Genomic DNA, 25,915 nt, shown 5'->3' on the forward strand with positions numbered 1-25,915 from the left:
TGGGTGCATTCCTCTGTATATACTTCAATAGAATCAATAGAATGTTTACCAAAAAAAAAAAAAAAATCATGCTACCCACTCATGCCCCAGGGTTCCCTACCTGGCCAGCTAGGAAATGGGTTACTATCTTTCCAGCTGATTTCCCTCAAAACTCCCCAAAACACACCCAGAGATCTTTTCATCTAAGGCAAGCATGTCAAACTCGCAGCCTGTGGGCCGCATGCGGCCCACAGCGAATATTTTTGCGGCCCAGCCAACATAACAGTACGTAAGAAACATTTTAATAAAAATTTCAAAACTTAATTTTTACAATACCCTGTTACACATAATTATTAATAACGAACTACAACATTCGCTAGTGACTGATTACTATAATTGCATTCATTTGCCTTACACACCTTACGTGCAGGCTCACCATTTCTCTCCACTAATACTAGCAGCGAATATTTTACCAGCCGATGGATTGCCATGTCATTAGTCTTGGACTGACTTGTTTGGTGTGTGCAACAGGAAGTATTTTGCTTTCGGAGAACAAGAAAAAATAGGTTTATTTGAGTTAGGCTTATTAATTTGTGCAGTTATTCAGTGTCTGGTAAGTTAATGTTCAAGAAGAAGTATTAATTTTTATTAAAATGTCCTATTATTTTATGTTAACGATGACTCATTTATTTCAGCCCTTTGTATTCAGCATGTCTCTATTGAAATACACCTACGTTTCTATGAAAATTGAAGCTTTAGTTTTTTTTCGGCCCACATAAACTTAAACCTTGTTTATTTGGCCCGTGTGAGTCTTTGAGTTTGACATGCTTGATCTAAGAGTTTCTGACTGAATCCTGCCCAGCAAAGACAGGGTAGAACAAAGTAACCAACATGGATGGTACCCCACGTCCTGAGTCCTGCTGGGGAGCTCGTCCCTCCCTCTCTGAGATACCTCTGGTCCCATCTGAGGGAGAGATTGGACCCCCTACCTATTTCCCACCAGACCTTCTTTGTCAGGGCATTGTCAGCCTCTGACTCAGCTCTGAGTGGGGGTTGGTTACTGTTTATCCTCAGGACCTCTGCCAGCTCGTCCTCCTCAGGTTCTGGGAGATAAACTAATTGCAGCCCATCAGCTCCTTATTCACTGGCTGCCCAGGCCCAGTGCAGAGGCCCTAGGTCAGGGGTGGGCAACCTTTTTGTGAGTGCGTGCCAAAACCAGCAAAATCTCTGACTCAAAATTCTTCTGCGTGCCAACCCTAATTTTTTGAGAACATGTTACACCTACTTGATATCTCTTAAGGTGTACGTATGTGAAGAACCTTGAAGAAATAATAAAATTCATTCGAGGGGCAAAAACACAGTATGTGATGATGAAAAATACATTTATTTTTTTAATGTATACACGTACACTGATAGTCCGACAGAAAACTTTATGACTCTGTTTGATATTATCAGTGGGACTTTTGCTGCTGCATCACTGATGACAGAGATTTTACATCAGGTTTATATTTTGTGACCTTCAGAGATATGCACGAGCTACTACTTTCATCCGTCAGGCTACTCCTATTACGAGACTTAACAAAATTCATCACTGAGAACAAAGATTCACAAGCGTATGTGGATGAAACCAAAACACTGGTCGGATCTAGGAAGGCAGGGAGAGTTAAGGCAGAGGCATAGAAATTGCTCTTCCCCTCTCTCATCAATCCATGTCTATGGTCTTTAAGATAACTTGTTATGTAAAATTATTTATTTATCTAAGATGCACCTACACTAAATTTATCTGAAAAATAAAAAAGTTGATATTAAGAAAAAATTGTAAATGGAAGATTATAAGAGAGGGTTTCGCATGCCAGCAAAAGTTACTGGTGTGCCATGTTTGGCACGCGTGCCAGGGGTTGCCCACCCATGCCCTAGGTGATTACTCCACATAAATGTCTTTTCCCACAGCCCCAGAACGCCTGAACCCAAAGGAAGGGAGGGCTCTGCACATCTGGTGGGTGGGGATAGCAGAACTTCCTACGGCTGAACACAGCCTGAGGGTCAGATCCGGCTCCTGGTAGCAAGCCACAGAGGCCAAAGCCAGCTCCTTAAACAAAAAGGGAATTTTTTAGAAGACTATCAATATTGACAGAGGAAGGGATCAGGCCCAGTGGCAGGAGCCTGGCAGGGATCACACTGCAGAACTGGCTGGCTTCTGCTGTTCACAGGCAGGCCCCTGGCTACACCAGGGACAGGTAGAAGAAGGATCTAATCCCTCTGACTTCTGTAATTTGAGCAGGGACTAGGATTTACCCCCAGGCAAGACTTTAATGGGAATTTCCCCCGAGTGGGAGAGCATGGGGCTAGTAGGAAAGGGTTAGGGTTTGGACTTGAAGTTGTCAAAAAACAACTGTTTCTTTAGCACAGGCTTGAACTAAACTGAAGACGACTTTTAGCTCAGGTAGGGGAGAAGTTGTGCCACCCCCCATTACTAATAAAATTTGAATCATACCATTTTAAAGATTAATTTAAACATATATGTAATTATTTTTTTAGAATATATATTTTTAAATATATTTTAATTGATTTCAGAGAGGAAGGTAGAGGGAGAGAGAGATAGAAACATCAATGATGACAGAAAATCATTGATCGGCTGCCTCCTCCACACCCTCTACTGGGGATTGAGCCTGAAACCCGGGCATGTGCCCTGGACCAGAATCGAACCCGGGACCCTTGAATCGCAGGCCGATTCTCTATCCACTCAGCCAAACCAGCCAGGGCTAAAATATTTTTTATTGATTTCAGAGAGGAAGAGAGAGAGAGAGAGAGAGAGAGAGAGAGAATCATCAATTGGCTGTCTCCTGCATGCCCCCCACCGGGAATTGAACCTAAAACCCGGGCATGTGCACTGTCTGGGAATCGAACCATGACCTCCTGGTTCATGAGTTGATACTCAACCACTGAGCCACACCAGCTGGGCTTTATTTATATTTGTATCCTGAGGATTTTCCCATATTATTAAGGCTTCTTCTGCACCATTATTGTTAATGGCTGTATAGCATTGTATGTGTGAATATATCATTTCTTCCTCTTTTTCTGTCTTTTTTTCCTACTTTACTATAAATAGCACTGTAACAAGCATCCTTTAGAGCTAAGGAACTGTGCAGGAAGTATCCACCTTTCTGAGGATCTTATTCTTTGTTGCCAAGTAACTAGGAAGGCTGCGTCTACCACTGGGCCCACGGGTGTGGCAGCCCGGAGTATGTTTTTGCCCCATGCTCAGCACCTGACCCCTCAATGGGGCTGCCAGGGCTGTAGCCGAGGGCTGAAAACATGAGCCAGCGCATAGCCAGGGCCTGAGAACCACGCCAGACCACCTCCACCACATGTCTTGCTGGCATCTGAAACAAAAGCAATTTTTTCTGGATTGGTCCAAAATGCCGGCTAAGGCACTCACCCACTTCCTGCTCCATGTTCTCTTTTCTTTCTCCCCTCTTCTCTTCCTTCTCACTCCCCTCTCACTTTCCTCCTTTCTCCTGCACTGCTCCTTTCTGTGTTTCCCCTTTAACTCTGGTATCCTTTCTCTCTGCCTCTTTTCTCTCTGTGTGTCTCTTTGCTTTCTCTTCCTCTCTACTCTTTCTCGTTCGCTTTTTATTCCCCATTTCCCCGCCCCCCCCCCCCCCCCCGCCCCCGCAAATCCAGCCTTGTTTCTTTCTTTTCTCTTTCTCCTGGTGGCTCTCAGGCTCTCAGTCTCCACCCACCCACCCACCCACCTCTGGGCAGAGTGAGTCATAATTTCCCCAGGCTAGATAAGGCATTTTCCTGGTAGGGCTGGATTTGAATGAGAGGTGAGTTTGCCTCCCACAAAGGGCAAAAACTAATAGATCACAGAGTTGGGAGCTGCCTGGTAAACCAGGGTGACTCGGGGCTTCCAGGTTGGGAGATACACAGGCCATCAAGCTTCTCTTAGAGGCTCTGTCACGCTTGGTGGGTCAGCACCCTGTGCCCGATGACTCCCCAGGGCAGCCTTGGCCTGGTGCAGCAGCGTGTGGTCGCCCAGGGAGCAGGCCCCCTCTCTGTGGGCAGACTCAGGGCTGGCCGCTGGGGGACCAGGAATGCAGCAGATCCAGGCCCCACAGCCAGCCATGGTTCTCATGGTGTGGTCTCCCATCAGAGTGATCAGGTAGGACAGCGGTTCTCAACCTGTGGGTCGCAACCCCTTTGGGGGTCGAATGACCCTTTCACAGGGGTCGCCTAAGACCATCGGAAAACACATATATAATTACATACTGTTTTTGTGATTAATCACTATGCTTTAATTATGTTCAATTTGTAACAATGAAATTGGGGGTCACCACAACATGAGGGTCGCGGTATTAGGAAGGTTGAGAACCACTGAGGTTGGATGTTTTAAAAATATAAATTCCTGGGCCCCATTTATCTTTATAAAACCAGAGTATCTGGGGATGCGGTTCAGGAACCTTCAGGTTAAAGGCAATTGAGATGCACAGGCATTTGCTGCAGCAGTATTTGCATTATCAAGAAATTGGGAAGACCCTGAATGTCCATTGGTGGAGAATGGTTAAATAAATGATGATGTTTCCTGCTGCAAAATAATATTCAGGCCCTAAAAGAGGGTGAGGCATTCACAGAGACAGAAAGTAGATTAGAGGTTGCCAGGGGTTACTTGTGTGAGTGTGTGTGTGTGTGTGTGTGTATGTATAGGGGTGGAAAGTTATTGTGTGTGTGTGTGTATGTATGGGGTGGAGAGTTATTGCTTAATGTGTACAGAGTTTCTGTTTGGGATGACGAAAAAGCGTCGACCCATGAACCAGGATGTGACAGTTCCATTTCTGGTTGGTGCACATGCCTGGGTTTCAGGCTCAATCCCCAGTGGGGGGCGTGCAGGAGGCAGCTGATAAATGATTCTCATCATTGATGTTTCTCTCTCTCCCTCTCTCTTCTCCTCTGAAATCAATTAAAAAAATATTTTTAAAAAGTGGTGATATTTGCACAATACTAAAATGTAATTAATAACACTAATTTGTATAATTAAGATGGTTAAAATGGCAAGTTTATGCTAAATATAAATATATGCACATGATTTTACAAAAAGAATGAGTAAGAACCATAGGCATTAAATGAAAAGATGCCCAAGTTAGCCTATTAAGTGAAAATGAAAATTGCAGACCAAGATGCTATATAATAAAATGGTAATATGTGCCCTGGCTGGTTTGGCTCAGTGGATAGAGTGTCAGCCTGTGGACTGAGGGGTCCTGGGTTCGATTCTGGTCAAGGGCACATGCCTGGGTTGTGGGCTTGATTCCCCACTGGGGGGTGTGCAGGAGGCAGCCAATCAATGATTCTCTTTCATCATTGATGTTTCTATCTTTCTCTCCCTCTTCCTTCCTCTCTGAAATCAACAAAAAATGTTTTTTTAAAAAAGGGTAATATGCAAATCAATCAAACAGTGGACCAACCAGTCGCTATGACGCACACTGACCACCAGGGGGCAGACGCTCAACACAGGATCAGTGCGTTAGCACCAGTCAGCCAGGGATCCCCGTGGGAGGGCCGTTTGTGAGTGTGGCCAGTGGCAGATCACTGCAGTCCTGCTGCCAGCCCTGGGTCTGTTTTCATACTGGCCGCCTGCAGCCCGGGTGGCAAATAGCAGGCCCGGATGGCAGCGGGGCAGGCAGGATGGCGCTGTCCCGCCCCGCCTGCAGTATGCAAATTAGCTGCCATCTTAGCTGGCAGTTAATTTGCATATCGCCCTGATTAGCCAATGGGAAGGGTAGCGAAGTTACGGTTAATTACCATGTTTGTCTATTATTAGATAGGACACACACACACACACACACACACACACACTAAGTGTCCGACCATCCGATCGGTCACTCTAATGTGCACTGGCCACCAGGGGGCAGACACTCAACGCAGGAGCTGCCATGATGTGCACTGGCACCGTGGACCTGGCATCCACAAAGCAACACGCGGCTTCCCTCAAGTGGGACACAGGCCCCACCACCACCCCAGAGTAACACCCCACCAAATCGCAGCCGACTGCTGCCAAGACCCCATGGCGCAAAATGCAGCCTACAGCCCAGCCTAGCATGAAAGGGTCGCAGTGGGCGCCGGGTAATGATGTCACATAGCAATGCCCGGTTTCCTCTCTCCCCAGTGATGACTAGCCTCCTTGGAGTATCTTCAGCCCATGAACATGACTTGCTTTATAGCCAGATGCAAACATTTCACACTTTAACCAAATGTTTGTGAAGCGTTTTCCCGTGCCTCATCTCATTTGATCCTCACCGAAGTCCTGGAGTAGGTAGATAGGAGACTCGGTGGAATCCTATTTTCTTTTCATTAGCCGGAAAACAGAGATTTAGGAAGTTTAGAAACTTGACCCGACTGAAAAGAAATGAGATGGTGGACCTTGAAAATGACTTCAGGTTTTCTCACTGCACAGAATATAGTCAAACACTGCTGCAGTTAAATATTTCACCCTTTGTTCTCCCTGGGTGATCTACAATAATAATCTGCTTTGTATTGATATTTACTGCTGTGTTGCTGACATTACCTGAAAGAGAAGTTGGGGTGCTTCACTGGGCTGGGAAAAGTTTAGCTACCTCAGAAAGCAGGTCTAATTAAGCAAGTTTATTCTCTTTCTATAAAAGGCTAAGTTGACTCCTGCATGTGCAATACATACAAAGCTCTCGCTGGCGCCAATTGTACGTGTGTGTTTCAATCTGTCATTGCCGCTCGTGAATTTGGTTGGCACTTTTATTATAGAGAAAAGGTGAATAGCGATATTAAAATATTTCTCTTAATTACTTTCCTGACAATGTGCACAAATCCATGCACGGGGCCACTAGTAAGATATAAACAAAGACTTTTCCAGCCACCTCAGAATTTCAGCTGAGGCCTCACAGCGAGAAACAATGCCAGCCAGAGTGGCTGAGAGACTGGATCACCTTTGTAGGAGCACCGGAGAGGGAGAGCAGAGCTAAGACCTACCTCCTGCCCATCACAGAGAAAGCCAAAATCCCCCAGGGACTTGGGAGGATAATCTCTTTGGAGAGAGCTGTTAGTGCACTCACCGGGGGTCCTCCAACCCACACCCCACCCAGGAGGGAAGGAACTTCTCCCTCCTCACCTCAAACCCGGAGAGAGAGGCTTTAGAACAGTTTGGGAAGTCTTGGAGGAGGAGGCTCTGTGATCTGCAATCCGGTGAGAGCTAGCAAGTGCTGGGCTCCTAGGCAGGGGGCTGCATTGCAGAGGTGTGTGTGTGTGTGTGTGTGTGTGTGTGTGTGTGTCCTGTAGGGCACATCTAGACCCTGCAGAAAGGAAGAGAATGGAGGCCTTTCTTGGAAAAGACCCCGAGGAAGAGGGCTTTAAGGTGCGAGCGGACTCCAGCAGAAGGAGGGAGGCCGGCAGTGTGGGGAGGGATGCAGAAGCTGTGGGGCTATCAGCAGCCTGAAGGAGGAGGCAACCCGCCCCCGTTTTAGGGGACCTGCAGGAGCATGGTGGGTGGTGGGGTCTCCCAGGAGCCCATCAAAGTGCTCCTCATGGAAAGTGTCAGTGTTTGGAACCTGTCACGCCCAGAGAGAGGCCTCTGGTGTAGTTAGACTTCTCCACCCACCCAGCCCTGGAGAGCCAGGGGCAGCCCGGGAGGGGCCGAGGAGCAGAAGAGCGAGGCGAGATTGGCGAGAAGCTGCCCAGTTCCCCCAGCCCATCGCCAGCCAGCAGGTGTCCTCGCCAGAAAAGGCCTCAGCGGGCGGAGGGCTAACGGGTGTGGATGGGGGTAGTTTTACTCTGACACTGGCCTGCGCGTAGCTTATTCGCGATTTGAAATTATCTGGCAATAAACGGGAGACTCTCAGAGACGCCGGGGGAGCTGCCGAGACTTCATCCAGGAACAGTAGAGACAGCGCGAGCCCGCGGAATCTGTGCACAGGGCAGTGGCCGGAAGCAAAGGGCCCGGCGGCGTGCTTTCACCTGCAGTCAGGCCCCCAGGATAAACAGCTCAAACCGTTCAGGACGCCTCCCCTCGGAGGAAGGGAGGATTTCCTCCCACTCTCCTCCCACCGCCAACCCCTCTCTATTAAAACGGGGCGGACAAGTACCGCCTGGAGACTCGCGTGTTTCCACGGGCGACTGGCCTCCGCGCGCGGGCGGGAGCGCAGGGACCGCGTTGCTGAGCAGCGGCGGGGGCGCGGGCGGAGCCCAGGTCCTGCCGGCCCGGCAGCGCCCCCTGCTGGCCGGAGCTGCAGCAGTCGGCTCCCGCCTCGGCGCCCAGTTCTGGGGCTGGTCCGGCTGAGCCGGAGTCTTTGCGGCGAGACGTGCATGCCCTGGAGAATTGAACCAGCCTGGGAGAGGTTACGCTTGCAAGTGGGATGAGAGCCTATCCGACGGGGGAGGAGGGGCTGATCTGGTCAGAATGGTCAGCTGCGGGGCGTAAGGCGGGGCAAAAGAAGGGGAGGCAGGAAGCGGGGGGAGGGGGGAGGTTGGAAAAGTTACTGTGGAATTTGGGACAGTGCAGGCAAGTGGAGAAGTCGTCAGTATTCTGGGTATTTTGTGTCTCAGCTTTTGCTCAAGCTGATACCTCTACCCGGAAAATATTTCCCACTTTATTTTTTATAAGTACGTAATGTATACAAAAACGTTACAGAATGAATATATAAATATCTATGTACCCATCACTGAGCTTGATAAATAAGACTTAAATGTAAAGTCTACTCCCTTTCACCCGCCCCCTCCCCAGAGATGGCTCCTTAAATGCATGTTTTCATTCCCATGTTAAGTTTTTATTTACTGTATATGTATGCATTCATAAATAATATGTAGACGCATGAAATCAGAAAAGTTGTTATAGGTATATCCTTTATTACATAAACTATAAAGAATGTATGTGCTATCTATACTTTGATATATAATATTATACACTAGTATTATATAATATTAACATATATACATATATAGTGCATGTACTGTGTGTATAGTGAATACATCAGAGAGAGAGCAAACCACATTTCCCCCTTACCATCCTGCACTTAAGATTATTCTCACTTTTCTGTCTTGATAACTGCACAACGCTGTTACTTTCCAGGAAGCTTCCCCAAGCACCTCTCTTCTCTGTGCCGGGTGCTCCTGGGATAGTCACCCAGCTGGGCTGAAGTGACTTGCTTAGTTGCCTGTTCTCCTCCCCCATCAGGCTCTAAGCTTCCTGGGGGCAGGGACTATGAATCTGGGTGTCCCTCCTGCCCAGCTGAGAGCCTGGCCCAGAGGTGGGGCTCAGGTTGTTGTCCTGCTGGCAGAGAATAAAGCCAGAAAGGCTAGTTGACGCTTTAAATGCCAGGGTAAGACTTCGGACTATATCGTGGCTGGGGGTTTTCCAGTTGTGCTCTGTGGAGTTCTGGGTTCTCTTGGAGGTAACCCTAGGGCTAATGAAAGATGGTCAGCTATAGCCCCCCTCATCCTGCTTCAGCCAAATCAGTTTCTTTTCAATTGAGCTTCTGTGCAAAATTTCATGTAAAGATGTGTCGTGGCATGTAAAAACAAATCGAAAGGGATGAGGAGTGCGATGATGGGTACAATAATAATGGCTCCCAAAGACATCAATGTCCAAATCCCTGGCTCCTGTGAATGTTAGGTGACTTGGCAAAGGGGAATTAGGATGCAGGTGGAAGTAAAATTGCTAATCAGCTGACCTTTCGATGGGAAGACTATCCTAGATTATCCAGTCAGGCCTAATGTAATGGATAGGCCTTGTAACTGGAAGAAGGAGAGCCAGACAGATGGCAGTAAGAGTAGGTGTTGCTGGCTTTGAAGATGGAGGAAGGGACCTCAGACCAAGGAATGCTGGCAACCTCTAGAACAGCGGTTCTCAACCTGTGGGTCGCGACCCCTTTGGGGGTCGAATGACCCTTTCACAGGGGTCGCCTAAGACCATCGGAAAACACATATATGATTACATATTGTTTTTGTGATTCATCACTATGCTTTAATTATGTTCAGTTTGTAACAATGAAAATACATCCTGCATATCAGATATTTACATTACGATTCATAACAGTAGCAACATTGCAGTTATGAAGTAGCCACGAAAATAATTTTATGGCTGGGGGTCACCACAACATGAGGAACTGTATGAAAGGGTGGCGGCATGAGGAAGGTTGAGAACCCCTGCCCTAGGGTACACAGGATGACACTCAACCAACTGAGCCACTCTGGCTGGTTACATTTGTGTTGCTTTAAGCCACTAAGTTTGTGGTACTTTGTTACAGAACTATAGGACGCTGATGCAGGAACTATTGAAGGTATCTGAGCCAGGGAGGGGTGGTTCCTTCTTATACCAAAGGAAGATTGATTGTGCATGGAGGAGTCGAGGGAGAAGCCAGAGCAGCAGTCACTGTGAACCCTGGCTGGAGAGGAAAGGGGACCCCAAAGATGGCTGGGTGTCACCCGAGGGCTGGAAGGCCTGGAAGAAGGGTGTGCATAGGCTAAGTTTTGTGTGTGAGCTCATGGCCTCCTTCCCCAACCAAGCCATCACCAAACACTCGTTCAGAGTAGGGAGAGGACGCTCAGACGCTTCCTGGACCCTGGCCTAGGTCCAAGCCTGGAGGCCAGCCTTTTGTGCAGAGTAAGACACCCCCCACCCCATCCCCAGGTGACTCATGGAGCGCCCCAGAAGGAGGTAGCTGAGCCAAGACCGGTCATGGTTGAGTTCTCTGGAGTCCTGGGCCTGGCTTTGGCAGCCTCCCACCCCACCCCTCCCCTCCCTGTGGCCAGGTTTCCTCTGTAAAACTTTGTCGAGAGGAAAAAAAAAAAATGAAGGAAGGAGTGAAAACGTATCTGGGGAGCACACCAAAGGTGGACAAAATTCCCACAATTTCCATTTATTCATCCTTTCAATCAGCCATCTAGGGAAGCTTTCCTGAGTTGCTGGGGCTCCGGGGCCACAGGGTAGAGTTTGTCCTGTCTGTTACCCTCTGGGGCTCCCAGGTGGAGGAGAGACAGACATGTTATCTGTATGAGTGACTAGTCCTGTACAGAATTTTAAAGTATCATAGCCTTATAGCGATATATATGGAAGGTGAAGTCCGTCCAGGGCCGTGAACAAAACATGATTGGGCATATAAGTTGGACGCTCAAGTTTCCTCGTCCATAAAGTAGAGGCTGAGTTCAGGATTTCTAGAGCAGTGGTTCTCAACCTCCTGGCCCTTTAAATACAGTTTCTCATGTTGTGACCCAACCATAAAATTATTTTCGTTGCTACTTCATAACTGTAATGTTGCTACTGTTATGAATCGTAATGCAAATATCTGATATGCAGGATGGTCTTTGGCGACCCCTGTGAAAGGGTCGTTCGACCGCCGAAGGGGTCGCGACCCACAGGTTGAGAACCGCTGCTCTAGAGTATACACAGCTCCAATAACCAGACCTTCCTGACTGACTGAGGGGCTCTTTGTTGACATGTGGGTCCCTCTCTCTACAATTCCGCCAGCCCAGAGCCCTGAGGCTGCCCTGGGAGCTTGTTGCATCAGCTGGAAGAGGCATTGAGTGTTCCCAGAACTTGGGGAGGGGGTGGGACAGGGAGGAGTGGCTGGTCCCAAGACTTGCCAGTTTCCGGGGTCTCCTCCCGTCCTCTATTCACAGTCTTTGTATCAGCAGAATTTGCAGTGGATTCTCAGAACAGCAGAGATACCCATATTCCCAAGTCACAGAAAAAACCTGGTCCTCCTGGGGTGACCTGAGGACTCCGGAGAGGGGGACTGACACTCCTGCAAACAGCTTTCTTAGCTGGTCACTTGACTCCTTTTTGTTGTTAATCCTCACCAGAGGATATCTTCCCCCATTGATTTTTAGAGTGGAAGGGTGGGGGAAAGACAGAGGGAAACATCAATGTGAGAGAGACACATTGATTTGTTGCCTCCCACATGCCAGGGGGCGAGGTTGAGAGGGTGAGGGAGGAGTGGGGGGGAGTCGAGGGAGCCTGCAACCCAGGTAGGTTGCCCCTGACCTGAATCAAGCCGTGATCCTTCAATCCATGGGCTGACGCTCTAACCACAGAGCCAAACTGGCTAGGGCAGTCATTAAACTTTTGATCCCCCAAATTCTCCATTCAGGTGATTTTCTTTTTCTTTTCTTTCCTTTTTTTTCTTACCTTTTCTTTTCCTTTTTTTTTCTCTTTTCTGTTCCTTTCCTTTCCTTTCCTTTCCTTTCCTTTCCTTTCCTTTCCTTTCCTTCCCTTCCCTTTCCTTTTCTCTTTAAACCTTGAAAGAGCTTCCATTTAGTCCAACTCCTCAATATTCCAGGATCACTGAGGCCTGGAGAGGCAGAGTGACTTGCTAGGTCACCAGGTGAGCTAGGTGTGCCTTTAAGGAGAATATTTTATGTTCAGTAGCACTGGTTGTTCCCACTGCCTGGAAGACAGATCTTCTAGGACAGGGGTCCTCAAACTACGGCCCGCGGGCCACATGCAAATACAAATATTGTATTTGTTCCCGTTTTGTTCTTTTACTTCAAAATAAGATATGTGCAGTGTGCATAGAAATTTGTTCATAGTTTGTTTTTTTTAAACTATAGTCCGGCCCTCCAACGGTCTGAGGGACAGTGAACTGGCCCCCTGTTTAAAAAGTTTGAGGACCCCTGTTCTAGGAGCTGAGAACATTCAGGTCTCAACACAAATATTTATTCTTCCCTGGGATAATAATCACTGGTTTGGAGTGAATTCCTGACTCCCTGGCCATCAGCATTCCCTGGGGATCTTGTTGAAATGCAGTTTCTGATCTGAAAGTCCTGGGCAGGGCCTGAGAACCTGCATTTCTGATGAGCTCCCTGGTGATTCGCTGAGGCCCGTCTGCAGACCACAAGGCTCTAACACGTTATTTCACTTTATTTTCTTCGTAGTACATGTCACAAGGTGATATTATCGTATTCATCTGCATATATGCTTGTTGTAGCTCTTCCCACTAGATATAAATTGCCTGATTGGGGTGCCTTGTCTGCCTCATGCCCTGTTATAGCCCCAGGACCAGCACAGTGCTGACACACAGTAGGCCCTCAATCCATGAGGTCCCCTGGGTGACAGAGGGAGTCAGGTTCTGGATGGCAGGGACCATGTCCTGTTTTCTCTGGGCTTCCTCCTGGCCCACCAGGGCTCAGTGACTGGAGGGAGGAGGTGGAGCAGCTTCCCACCCTTGAGCCCGTGTGTTCCCAATAGGACTAGGGCGACAATGGGAAGAAAAACAGCCTGAGACCCATCGATATCAGGTGATATGTGTGTATAAAAATTCTTTTTTTAAAAAAATCTTCAGCCGAAACCAGTTTGGCTCGGTGGATAGAGCGTCGGCCTGCGGACTGGGGGGTCCCGGGTTCGATTCTGGTCAAGGGCATGTGCCTGGGTTGCGGGCACATCCCCAGTGAGAGATGTGCAGGAGGCAGCTGATCCATGTTTCTCTTTCATCGATGTTTCTGGCTCTCTATCTCTCTCCCTTCCTCTCTGTAGAAAATCAATGGAATATATTTAAAAAACAACAACAACAAAAAACAACAAAAAAACAACAACAACAACAAAAAATCTTCACCCAAGGATATTTTTTCCATTGCTTTTTAGAGAGGGTGGCAGGGAGGGGAGAGACACAGAGAGAGAAACATCGATGTGAGAGAGACACATGGATTGGCTGCCTCCCGCACACTCCCCAACCAGGGCCGGGGATAAGCATGCAATTGAGGTATGTGCCCTTGACCAGAATTGAACCCAGGACCCTTCAGTCTGCAGGCCGATGCTCTATCCACTGAGCCAAACTGGCTGGGGCTAAATTTCATTTTTAAAACTAGAAAACTTGCTGCAACCTTTGTCTGAGTCCCTTCTGTAGCTGCCTGGGTCCTCGCCCAGCTGGGTTGCTTGGAGACGGGCAGCCCTGGGGCAGGACATAATCATCCTAACCCTTGCACCACATTCACATGGTGTTCCTGGCCAGGCCCTTGGGGCCTTGACTCCAGTCCATCTGGAATCAGTTCCATTTGTCCAACGTGGGCCATGCAGATGCCCTGAGGACGAGGCCACTGGCAGCTCTGTGGAGGCCATCCCAGGAAAATGCCTCACCCAGCCTCAGTTTCCCCCACCTGAGGGCAGGAGAGGACACTGGGGGTACTGAGTGACGCTTGAGGTCTAGCCCCGCTTCTGCTAATTCCCTCCCTTCCATTGCCAGGATCCCCACCTGCAGTGCCCAGGTGGACCAGATGACCTCCCAACCCTGGGATGGGGCAGCTTGAGAGCAGGGACACCTGAGTCCACTGGGTCCTGCACCACAGCAGCCCCTGAGAAGCCCCCACTCCCTTTTCTGCCTTCCCTCGCTCCCCACTCCCAGGACTTGTCTGAGTCCAGCCTCTACCCTTAGATCCCTGCTCTCTGTCTTCTAATCCGAGATGGCTGGCAGCTGCTGATTCAGCAGAATTTTATCCAGGGCCTCCCGTCTGCCAAGTAGACCTGGGGGCAGTCTCTGTCTGTAGCCTGCTGTTCTGGGCGGCGCTGGGCGACCCTGGCCTCTCCCTCCTTCCCTGGGCAACTGGAGAGTACTGCACTCATTTGCTCACACAACTCATTTATCCCCCAATTATCAGTTTGTTCACACTCTCCCTTTTTCACTAACACACCCATTTACTCACTCCATCCTTCTGGGCCAGGTCCAGCAACAAGTCTGGGAATAGACTGGCGTTAGCATGCAAGCACAGGGGCTGGGTGCCACCAGGCGCAGGAACTGCGCAGGTGGAGTTCCCCAAAGTCTGAGCTGGAGAGGCCCTAACAAAGCTCAGTCCCCTTGTTGAATAGATGAGGCAGGGGTGGCCCATAAGGGCCGGGTGGCTCTCGGTCACAGGGTGAAAGAGTCAGCTCTCCCAGCCCTGTGCACGAAACTGGGACATCATGTTTTCCAGTTCTGAGTTGGTGACGATGGGGCTGGGACTGGGTTGTAAGCGCCAGCACCAAGGCAGGGCAGTGCTCTTAGGGAACTGCACGTGGATTCAGAAGGAGTTACCCAACCAGGGCTGGAAGGGCCTTCCCTTCAGAGAGCTACAAACCTTTTACTTTACAGCCGTGGACACTGGAGCTCAGAATCTGCTAGTATTTGCAGTTCTGGGCACCAGGACAGATATGAGCTGAACCAAAATGTGTGCAACGAGTCGTAGGATGGAGGAGTGAATGAGGAATTGGGAAGCTGAGTATAGGAAAGGGGATGAGGTGGGAGGCAGTGCATATTTTTTGAGGCCTTGCAATAAAACCAAAAATTTCACAACCATCATCTCCAAACCTCATAACGATCCATGGGTAGGAATTATTACTCATCCCAGCTCCTCCTTGCCTTAAACCAGGGGTCCTCAAACTTTTTAAACAGGGGGCCAGTTCACTGTCTCTCAGACCGTTGGAGGGCCAGACTATAGTTTTAAAAACAAACTATGAACAAATTCCTATGCACACTGCACATATCTTATTTTGAAGTAAAAAAACAAAACGGGAACAAATACAATATTTGTATTTGTATGTGGCCCGCGGGCCGTAGTTTGAGGACCCCTGCCTTAAACTAATAGTGTGTGCTCTGAGGCCTCAGTTTCCTCCTCTGTAAATGGAGAGCCTCAGTTACATATGATTATTGGGAGGACTGAGTTCTGTTCCAAGTGCTTTGCTTAGAATAGCAAGCCGGGATCGATGTTTGCTCTGATTGTTATTAGGACGTAGGAGGAAGCTGAGGTTCAGAGAGGGGCAGGACTAGCCCAGGGCCACACAGCCAGAGGGAGGAAGGACCGGCGTACTCTCTTCCACTCCATAACCTGCAGTACAGCAAGGGTTAAAGGGGAAGCTTTGCCCTTCACCGCAGGGGCCTGGACTTGGCTGCCCTCTCTGTCCTGACGAGGCAAGGCCAACTGTCCAATGCAGGATGAACCCAGGTCACCTGCAGCTGTGTACACAGACAGCCCACAAAGGCCGCTTGGCGAGCGGGGCAACTGCTCTCCTCTGAGGCCCAGAGGGCTGGGCTGAGTCTCCCTCTCTCGCGGCTGAGACCTTGGGCCACTACCTCCCCTTTTCTGAGTCTCCGTTTCCTTATCTGAAAAGGGATATACTGTTGTTCTTCTGCCTCATGTTGTGGGCTTTGAGTGAGTTAGAGGCGGGGAAATGGTTTTTCACGCTACTCTGTGGTGCGAAACAGAGTTAAGACCAGGGATTTGGGGGTGGGGTGGATATTATAACTTAATGGGGAAGGACTAAAGGGAGGTAGAATTCAGTCCAACATAAAGATGAACTTTCTCGGCGCTCAGGCCATAGGAGTGGAAGGAAGTAGGCGAGTGGGTAACTGTCAATCCCAGGGATGCAGAGGGGCTCCTGCCATGGGGTGAGAGTCAGAGTCGCTTAGGCTGGTTTGGCTCAGTGGATAGAGCGTCGGCCTGTGGACTGGTCAAGAGCACATGCTTGGGTTGTGGGCTTGGTCCCCAGTGTGGGGCATGCAGGAGGCAGCCGATCAATGATTCTCTCTCACAGATGTTTCTATCTCTCTCTCCCTCTCCCTTCCTGTCTGAAATCAATAAAAAAAATATTTTTTTTAAAAAAGAGTCGCTTAGGTGAGACAAGTTCCCCTCCCTGTGCTCTCCTCTTCTCTCCTCCCCTGCTGGGCAGAAGGTACCTAGAGATCTTTCCACCTGAGGCGGTGCTGTGAGCAGGTGGCCGAACCAGAATTCTGACTCTGACGTGAGCTTGCAGTGCGACTTGGAGCCTCCCTCGGGGCCTCGCTTCCTAGTTCTCTCCTAAGTAAGGATAACAAATGCAGTTTGGTCATTGTGATCATGTGGCTGTGAAAAGAATTATTATCTTCCAAGACTTTGGCCAAAGGACTAGGACAGTGGTAAAGAGGGAGCATTGTAACTTGTGGAACTACAGGTTAGAGTTGGGAGGGACCTGAGCATGAATCTAGAACAGCCGTGGGCAAACTACAGCCCGCGGGCCGGATCCTGCCTGTTTGAAATGAATAAAACTAAAAAAAAAAAAAAAAAAAGACCGTACCCTTTTATGTAATGATATTTACTTTGATATTTATAATGATATTTATATTAGTTCACACAAACACTCCATCCATGCTTTTGTTCCGGCCCTCCGGTCCAGTTTAAGAACCCATTGTGGCCCTCGAGTCAAAAAGTTTGCCCACCCCTGGTCTAGAATCTGCTCAGATAATACATTTGGGACTGTGCTTTGTGGCTTTCAAAGCATTTTTTTAGCTTCGTTTTATTCAGTCCTCACAACAATGTCCTGAATTTACAGATAAAGATACAGACCCAGTGACCTCATGTAACTCGTTCAACCTCACGTGGTCCAGGGCACTGACCGGAGGTGAGAGAGGCGGTCCTGGGCTGGAATCCCAGCTCCAATAGGACCATGGGTGAGTTTCTTCAGCAATCTACACCTCAGCTTTCTTATTGTTAAACAGGGAGGTTAAGTATTCATCACAGGGTTGTGGTGAAGATTAAATGAGGTAACTTGTGAAAGAGTTTAGGGCAGGAGTGGATGCAGAGTAGGTGCTGAATAAGTGTGTTGAATAAAGAAAAAACAAAACACACAAGGAAACTGCAGGGCTGGGCTTCTGTTTCCTCTTTCAGTGCTCTTTGCCCCTCCCCCGCCCCCCAGCGCTTTCTTGTCATGACCCCCCTCGTTCAGGCCACAGCCGAGGCACCCCAGGTTGAAGAAGGGAGCTGCGCCTTACGAGGCTGCTCTGAGTAGGCAGCAAGAGGCAGCTTGGTCTCAGGTGACCTGAAGGAATTAATGACTGCCCTGAGGTCAAGTGCACTAGTTGCCAAAGAGCAAAGCTTCCCTGTAACTGGCCCTATGAGCTGACGGAGGAGGAGCCAGGCTCTCGCCCAGGCGGTCAGGAGTGCTGAAATGACATGCAAAAGGCTGGCGGGCCAGTCCCTGGGCAGATAGATCGCCTAATAGAGACATTGGGGCCCAAGCACTGGGATTAGCTTAAAACTGGGCTGTGTCTTTGACCCACCAGGTGGGCCTTGGCCTCCTGTCAAACTGTCATCACACCCCGACGTTAAAAATAACAGCGTGGAAACAGTGCTGGGCAGTCTGCCGGACTCAGGGTGCCAGAGGAAGCGACCATGCAGGAGTTCACCAGGCGCTACCCCAAGAACTGCCTGCTGACCGTCATGGACCGGTACTCGGCCGTGGTGCAGAACATGGAGCAGGTGGTGATGTTCCCCAGCCTTCTGCGGGACATGCAGCCCAGTGCACACGGGTGTGAGGCCCAGGCTGGAGCCCCCAGTCTCTACAACTACTTCACCATGCTCAAGGCCATCCGCGTGGACGTGGAACATGGGCTGCTGCCCCGGAAGGAGGGGCAGGTCAAGATGGCAGGTGGTGGAGCCAATGAGGCTGAGAATGAAGCTGCAGAGACGGAAGAGGGCGAGGAGGTCTTGGGGCAGCTGGACCTACAAGCCCAGTTCCACCTGCACTTCTCCAGCCTTCATCACATCCTCACTCACCTTACCGTGAAAGCCCAGGAGGTGACGAGGACCTACCAGGAGATAACGGGACAGGCCATCTAAGCCTCGGACTCTAGGGAAGGTAACGGTAGCCATGCTAGTGGGTGTCAGGGTCCACTGAGGGACATTCCAGGGGAGCGTGGGGAGCAGTGGTGCAACCCAGTGGGAGGGTATCTCAGACAGAGCCACCTTCACTCACTTCAGGGTTCTGGGAACATCACCCAGGAAGGTCCAAGGCCAGGCCTGCCTTACTCTCCTTCTGACCCAGAATTGGTGAGTAATGGAGTGCCTGTGATAGAGACAGAGGGAAAAGTGACCTGTGAGTGCATACCTGACGTATGCGCATGTGTTTATGCATGTGCACATTAGTTAATAAGTATGGGTATTTACTCAGGTAAATTGTGAATTCCATGTGCGAATTCTATGTACCCAATATTTTTTAAAGTCACAGAACATGAAAAATTATATGATGTCACATAGGGGTGACAGGTGAGGATGCTCACAATATTCCTGCTCCTGACAGGGGTGCAGCCAGCCAACGGAAAGCTACAGGACTGCTTCCTGTGCCGGCATGCCTGTTGGGAAGCTCTGTTGTGAGGACATATGTGTTGGAGTCCGAGCCCACATGTTTATGTGCAGAAGGGTTGGAGTTGTGAGGTGTGGGTGGGCAGCCAGCTGTACAAGCTGGTGATGGCACTAGGTGACAAGAAGTGAACTTGGGACAGTCATGGGTGGGTCACTCCTGGGTAGATGAGGAGAAACTTGGCCACATCACCTGCCAGTTTTAATCCTGGGCCACCTGCTAGCCCTGCTCCCACAAACTGGCTTCCCATGTCCATGGGAATCTCAAAACCACAGATGGAGGTAGCTGGGGCAGGATTTTTATCCCCATTACCGGTTAGGAAATGAAAGCCAGAGGTGAAGTGACTCACTAAAAGTCATATCGTAAGAGGACAAAAGCAAGACTGGCCCCAACTTTGAACTGGGTATTCTTTTCATCACACCCCGTCTTGGCTATATGTGTTATCTTCATAATCTGCCTGAAGGCCACTCTGTAATGATGCGGATTAAACAGGGACCCGAACAGCCTATGGTGAGCTCCACTCAGCCATTCTTCCTCCCACTACCTCAAACCCAAATCCGAACTTTAGCCTTGCTTCTCTCTCCCCTCAAGGCTCCCTAGGTCGCCTCTCAGAGGTTCTTGAATATAACTAACTGAATTGGGTCAACAGTTCGGAGTCAAGTTCTGGTTCCACCACTAATGAGATGTGAGCCCTCACTTTTCTGAGCTTCAGTTTCTTCACTGAATAATAACAGTGGTAGTAAAAACAACAGGCATTTGAATAGTTTTATAGGTTAAAATCACTTGTATATTATCTAATAGAATTATCATCTCCTTTTACAGATGAAAAGGCTGGAGGCCTGAAAAGTAAAATGAGTCCAAGGTTATTCAGGAAATGTAGGAGCGGAGATGCGAATGAGCCCTGGCCTAACTGGCGTCTAAGTCCTTTCCTCTGTGCTAGTGAATTTCCTGAGCACCATAGAATTCTGCAGCCTGGGCTGGAGGTGGGAACTGGGGGGCGGGGGGATTGAGACTGCATGGGTAGAACACCCACTCTTTGACCAACCCCAAACTGCTTCAGACATGCGCAGCAATTCTACACAACACTACTGATTCCATGGTATAGCATAAGTTAAAAAACCTGGGCTCTGGTCCTGGCTCTGTATGACCCCAGATAACTTACCTTTCTTCTTTTTCTCTCTCTTATTTTTGTTGATTTGCGAGAGGAAGGGAGAGGGAGATAGAAACATCAATGATGAGAGAGAATCATTGATCAGCTACTTCCTGCATGCCCCACACTGGGGATCGAGCCCGAAACCTGGGCATGTGCCCTAACTGGAATTAAACTGTGACCTCCAGGTTCATAGGTCTATGCTCAACCACACTGGCCAGACTCTTTTTATTCCTCACCCGAAGATATGTTTTTATTGATTTTTAGAAAGAGAGGAAGAGAGAGAAACATCGGTGTGACAGAAACATCAATTGGTTGCCTCCTGTATATGCTCCGACAAGGACCCGAACTGCAACCCAGGTATGTGCTCTGACCGGGAATCGAACCTGTGACATTCCGGTACAGTGAGCCACACCAGCCGGGGCTAACTTACTTTTCTGCATCGCAGCTCCCCTTTTGGTAAAATGAAGTTATTGCAGCTCTGATAACATGATTTTCTTACAGTGCTATGAGACTGCCAGGCTTCTCCTACAGCAACATCATTGAGCTTTTTCATTATTTTTCCTATTCAGGAGGAACATGACAGTACCTCAGTGATGTGGTTTTACACTGACTTGGTTTTTTAATATTTCTGCATTCCACAGATCGCTTTATCTGAGAGAAGGCAGACTCTGTGATGAGGACTTGGAGCAGTCACTAGCCCTGACGATGAGACCAGAAAGGCTAGACCTGCACTGGAAGTGAGGCCACGTGGTTCTCTGGGATGCTTCACTACCTTCCTTTGGGCACCAACTCATGGACTCGTCACTGGGTCACCTTTAGGATGCTTGCTGCTATTTACAACTCTCCCTCCCTCTCTCCTCCTACCAGCCTGGGATAGTGGTCCGGGATCATGAGGGGCTAGCTGATACCTAGCCAGTGTGGCATGGTGGGAACACAGGTTTTAGCATTTGACCAATTCTTAGCAATCGTTCACTGTGTGATCTTTGGCGAGTTATTTAATCCATTGGAACTAAATTTCACCATCTATAAAATGGGGATAGTATTGCCTACCTCACAAGGTTGTTCTAGAAATTAAACAAAATAGAATCAAAAGCACCTGGCATATAAGTGCTGTTATTTATACATTCGTTCCCCCACCGCCACCTATATTTCTGTATTTGCTCTAGCCTTTGTTTTTTACACTCCAGAACTAAGAGGTAGCAGAGTCCCTGGATTGAGTGGTTCACTCTTGTTCCCGCCAAGCACAGGTGAACTATAAGCCTATTTAGTACAGCAACAATCCTATCTAATAAAAGAGAAAGATGGTAATTGGTGTACGACCGCTACCCTTCCCATTGGCTAATCAGGGAGATATGCAAATTAACTGCCAGCCAAGATGGCGGCCGGCAGCCAGGCAGCAGATGCAAACAGGGAGGCTTGCTTGCTTCAGTGACGGAGGACTCCAGCGTTCCCTGCCTGACTTGCCGGCCTCTCAGCTGCAACTCTAAGCAACTATGTTGCAAATATAGAAGCTAAAAAAACTCCAGAAACCTGCTTTACTCAGCTGGGCTTCAGCCAGCCGGACTGCAACATTGTATCAAATACAGACGGTAAACAAAGGCCAGAAACCTGTTTTCAGCAGCCGAGGCCTCAGAGCTAAAGCTGGCCCAGAATAAAAAAGGAAAAAGAAAAAAAGGAGCGGTTGGGAGCTTCAGTCACCCATCAGCCTGAAAACGGCCCTCAGCCCCTCAGCCAGACGGGCCAGGCACCCCAGTGGGGACTCCCACCCTGATCCAGGACACCCTTCAGGGCAAACCAGCCAGCCCCCACCCATGCACCAGGCCTCTATTCTATATAGTAAAAGGGTAATATGCCTCCCGGCACCAGGATCAGCGGAGCCACGAGGCCTCCCAGCACCGGGATCAGCGTGACAGGGGGCAGCACCCAAACCCCCTGATCGCCCTGCGGCTCTGTGTGTGACAGGGTGCAGCGCCCTAACCCCCTGATCGGCCCTGCTCTGTGTGTGACAGGGTGTAGCGCCCCAACCCCCTAATCGGCCCTGCTCTGTGGGTGATAGAGGGCGGCGCCCCAACCCACCCCCCCCCGCCCCGGGCCCTGCTCTGTGTGTGATGGGGTAGAGCCATAACCTCCCCATCAGCCCTGCCCTGAGTGTGACAGTGGCGGCGCCCCAACCCCCTGATCGGCCCTGCTCTGTGGGTGATAGAGGGCGGCGCCCCAACCCCCTGATCCGCCCTGCTCTGTGTGTGACGGGGGGCGGTGCCCCAACCCCCCTGATGGGCCCTGCTCTGTGTATGACAGGGGGAGCTCCTCAACCCCGATTGGCCCTGCTCTGTGCGTGACAGGGGGTGGCGCAGCAACCTCCCCATCAACCCTGCCTTGAGTGTGACAGGGGACGGTGCCCCAAGCCCCCAATCAGCCCTACCCTGAGCGTGACTGAGGGTGGCATCACAACCTCCCGATCGCCCTGCTCTGTGCACGACAGGGGGCGGCGCCCCAACATCCCAATCGGCCCTGCTCTGAGCCCGACCAGGGGCTGCACCTAGGGATTGGGCCTGTCCTCTGCCACCCGGGAGCAGGCCTAAGCCAGCAGGTCGTTATCTCCCGAGGGGTCCCAGACTGTGAGAGGGCACAGGCCGGGCTGAGGGACCCCCCTCCCCCCTGAGTGCACAAATTTTTGTGCACCGGGCCTCTAGTCCTATATAATAAAAGGCTAATATGCAAATTTTCCCCTCGACCAGGAGTTCAACCAGGGGGTGGGGCCGGCCCGCCAATCGCCAGCAGGCCCCTCCTGGCTGACTCGGCCCGATTAGTCCTGGTCGATTAGTCCTGGTTGGGGTGAGCTGGCCAGACCCCATCCATGCATGAATTCGTGCACTGGGCCTCTAGTCTATATATATAAAAGCCTAAGTGACCGTTATGATTGGTCACTATGATAAACACTGACCACCAGGGTCACTCTCCCTGATGATGAAACCAGATGCTCCATGCAGGAGCTGTCCCCTGGTGGTCAGTGTGCTCCCACAGCGGGAGCATTGGTCAGCCAGAAGCCGGGCTCACAGCTGGCAAGTGCAGCAGGAGCCTCTCCCGCCTCTGCTACAGAGCTACCCAGCAGTGGCAGCAGGTGCAGCGGGGCTGGGATGAATGGGAACACCATGGCTCGGGCTCCAGCTCCGGCTCCTCCCCAGCTGCCTGCAGCTTCGCCCACTGCTAGATCCTTCAGATGTCAGACCTAAACCGGCAGTCCAACATCCCCCAAGGGGTCTCAGATTGCAAGAGGGGGCAGGCCAAGCTGAAGGACCCACTGGTGCTCGATTTTCGTGCACCAGGACTCTAGTTAAAAAATAATACCTTGTATTTGTACATTAACTCTAAAGTACTTCCTCAGTCATGATTTTATATTCAACAAGTGGCACTTGAGAAGAGATGGAACTCCTCTGATTCTGGCCAGAAACCACACTTATAATCACACTGCCACCTACTTTGAAGTCACATGGAAAGAGAGAAACAATCTTATTAATCGCCAAAAACTAATCTGATTATAAAATCTGAGTCTGGAAACAAAAACTTTCTGGACAAGCACTTGAATTTGAGCAATAAAGAGTAAGCTCAGCCCTAGCTGGTTTTTCCCAGTGGATAGAGCGTCGGCCTGCAGACTAACGGGTCCTGGGTTTGATTCTGGTCAAGGGCACATGCCCAGGTTGCAGGTTTGATCCCAGGAGGCAGTCAATCAATGATTCTCTCATACCAGTGATGTTTCTCTCTCCCTCTCTGAAATCAAATCAATAAAAGTTATCCTATCTAATAAAAGAGAAACATAGTAATTAGCCATACCTCCGCTACCCTTCCCATTGGCTAATCAGGGTGATATGCAAATTAACTGCCAGCCAAGATGGCAGCCGGCAGCCAGGAAGCTTGAAGCGAACATGAGGCTTGCTTGCTTCAATGACGGAGGAAACCAACATTCCCTGCCTGCCGCTTCCGGCCTCTGAGCTTGCAGTTTGAAACATTGTTACAAATATAAGAGTTAAACAAAACCCCAGAAACCTGCTTTCAGCCAGCCGGGATCTCAGAGCTGGAGTTGAAACAGTGTTTCGATTATAGAATCCAAACAAACCAGATACCTGCTTTCACCAGCCGAGGCCTCAGAGCTGGAGCCAAGCCTCAGAGCTAAAGCTGGCCCAGAATAAAAACAAAAAAAAGGAGCGGTTGGGAGCTTCAGTCACCCACCAGCCTGAAAACAGCCCTCAGCCCCTCACCCAGGCTGGCCAGGCACCCAAGCAGGACTCCCACCCTGATCCAGGACACTCTTCAGGGCAAACCAGCTGGCCCCCACCCGTGCACCAGGCCTCTATCCTATATAGTAAAAGGGTAATATGCCTCCCAGCACCGGGATCAGCGGAGCCGCGAGGCCTCCCGGCACCAGGATCAGCATGACAGGGGGCAGTGCCCAAACCCCCTGATCGCCCTGCGGCTCTGTGTGTGACAGGGTGTGGGGCCATAACCTCCCTATCCGTCCTGCTCTGTTCATGACAGGGGAAGGCACCCCAACCCCCTGATGAGCTCTGCTCTGTGCCTGATAGAGGGGAGCGCCCCAACCCCCTGATCCGCCCTGCTCTGTGTGTGACAGGGAGCAGTGCCCCAACTCCCCTATCGGCCCTACTCTGTGAGTGACAGGGGGAGCTCGCCCTGCGGCTCTGTGACAGGCTGCGGCGCCCCAACCCCCTGATCGGCCCTGCTCTGTGACAGGGTGCGGCGCCCAACCCCCCCGCCCCCCCCGCGGGCCCTGCTCTGTGTGACGGGGTAGAGCCATAACCTCCCCATCGGCCCTGCCCTGAGTGTGACAGGGTGCGGCACCCCAACCCCCTGATCCGCCCTGCTGTGTGTGTGACAGGGGGCGGTGCCCCAACTCCCCTATCAGCCCTACTCTGTGAGTGACAGGGGGGAGCTCCCCAACCCCCTGATAGGCCCTGCTCTGTGACAGGGGGAGCTCCCCAACCCCCTGATGGGCCCTGCTCTGTGCGTGACAGGGTACGGAGCCCCAACCCCCGACTGGCCCTGCTGTGCGTGACTGGGTGGCGCCGCAACCTCCCCATAGACCCTGCCTTAAGTGTGACAGGGGGCGGTGCCCCAACCCAATCGGCCCTACCCTGAGCGTGACTGAGGGTGGCATCGCAACCTCCCGATCCGCCCTGCTCTGTGCATGGCAAGGGCGGCGCCCCAACTCCCCAATCGGCCCTGCTCTGAACCTGACCAGGGGCTGCACCTAGGGATTGGGCCTGTCCTCTGCCACCCGGGAGCAGGCCTAAGCCAGCAGGTCGTTACCTCCCGAGGGGTCCCAGACTGTGAGAGGGCACAGGCCGGGTTGAGGGACCCCCCTCTTCCCACCGAGTACACAAATTTTTGTGCACCAGGCCTCTAGTATATATATAAAAGAGCAAGCTTGTAAGCTCATCCCAGTTAGGTGGGATCTTTTACTACTAATTGCACTGAGCTCCACTGAGCGTTAGCACTGAGCCCACTCTCTCCAGGATGATCCATCTAAGAGCAAAGACCCCTTTGTAGAATCAGTCTTCTGTTCTCCTGGTCTTGAGTCTCCTGCTCATAAACCACCTGCTATATTGTTCAGAGAGCTCAAAAATGCAAGCCTGCCCATGTTATTCCTATTAAAAACCCTTTAGTGACTG

General features: G+C 50.3%; 1 protein-coding gene across 1 annotated transcript; it reads left to right on the top strand.

Moving 5' to 3' along the window:
- Positions 1-18,002: 18,002 nt before the first annotated feature.
- Positions 18,003-21,304, top strand: THRSP (thyroid hormone responsive). The gene is made up of 2 exons (XM_081100099.1): positions 18,003-18,577; positions 20,873-21,304. Exon 1 carries the CDS (start codon positions 18,112-18,114, stop codon positions 18,556-18,558), a length of 447 nt encoding a protein of 148 aa, XP_080956225.1. The 5' UTR covers positions 18,003-18,111; the 3' UTR covers positions 18,559-18,577; positions 20,873-21,304.
- The last annotated feature ends 4,611 nt before the right edge of the window (positions 21,305-25,915 follow it).

Source organism: Myotis nattereri (genome assembly GCF_964212035.1).
Source record: "Myotis nattereri genome assembly, chromosome: 9".
NCBI lineage: Eukaryota > Metazoa > Chordata > Mammalia > Chiroptera > Vespertilionidae > Myotis > Myotis nattereri.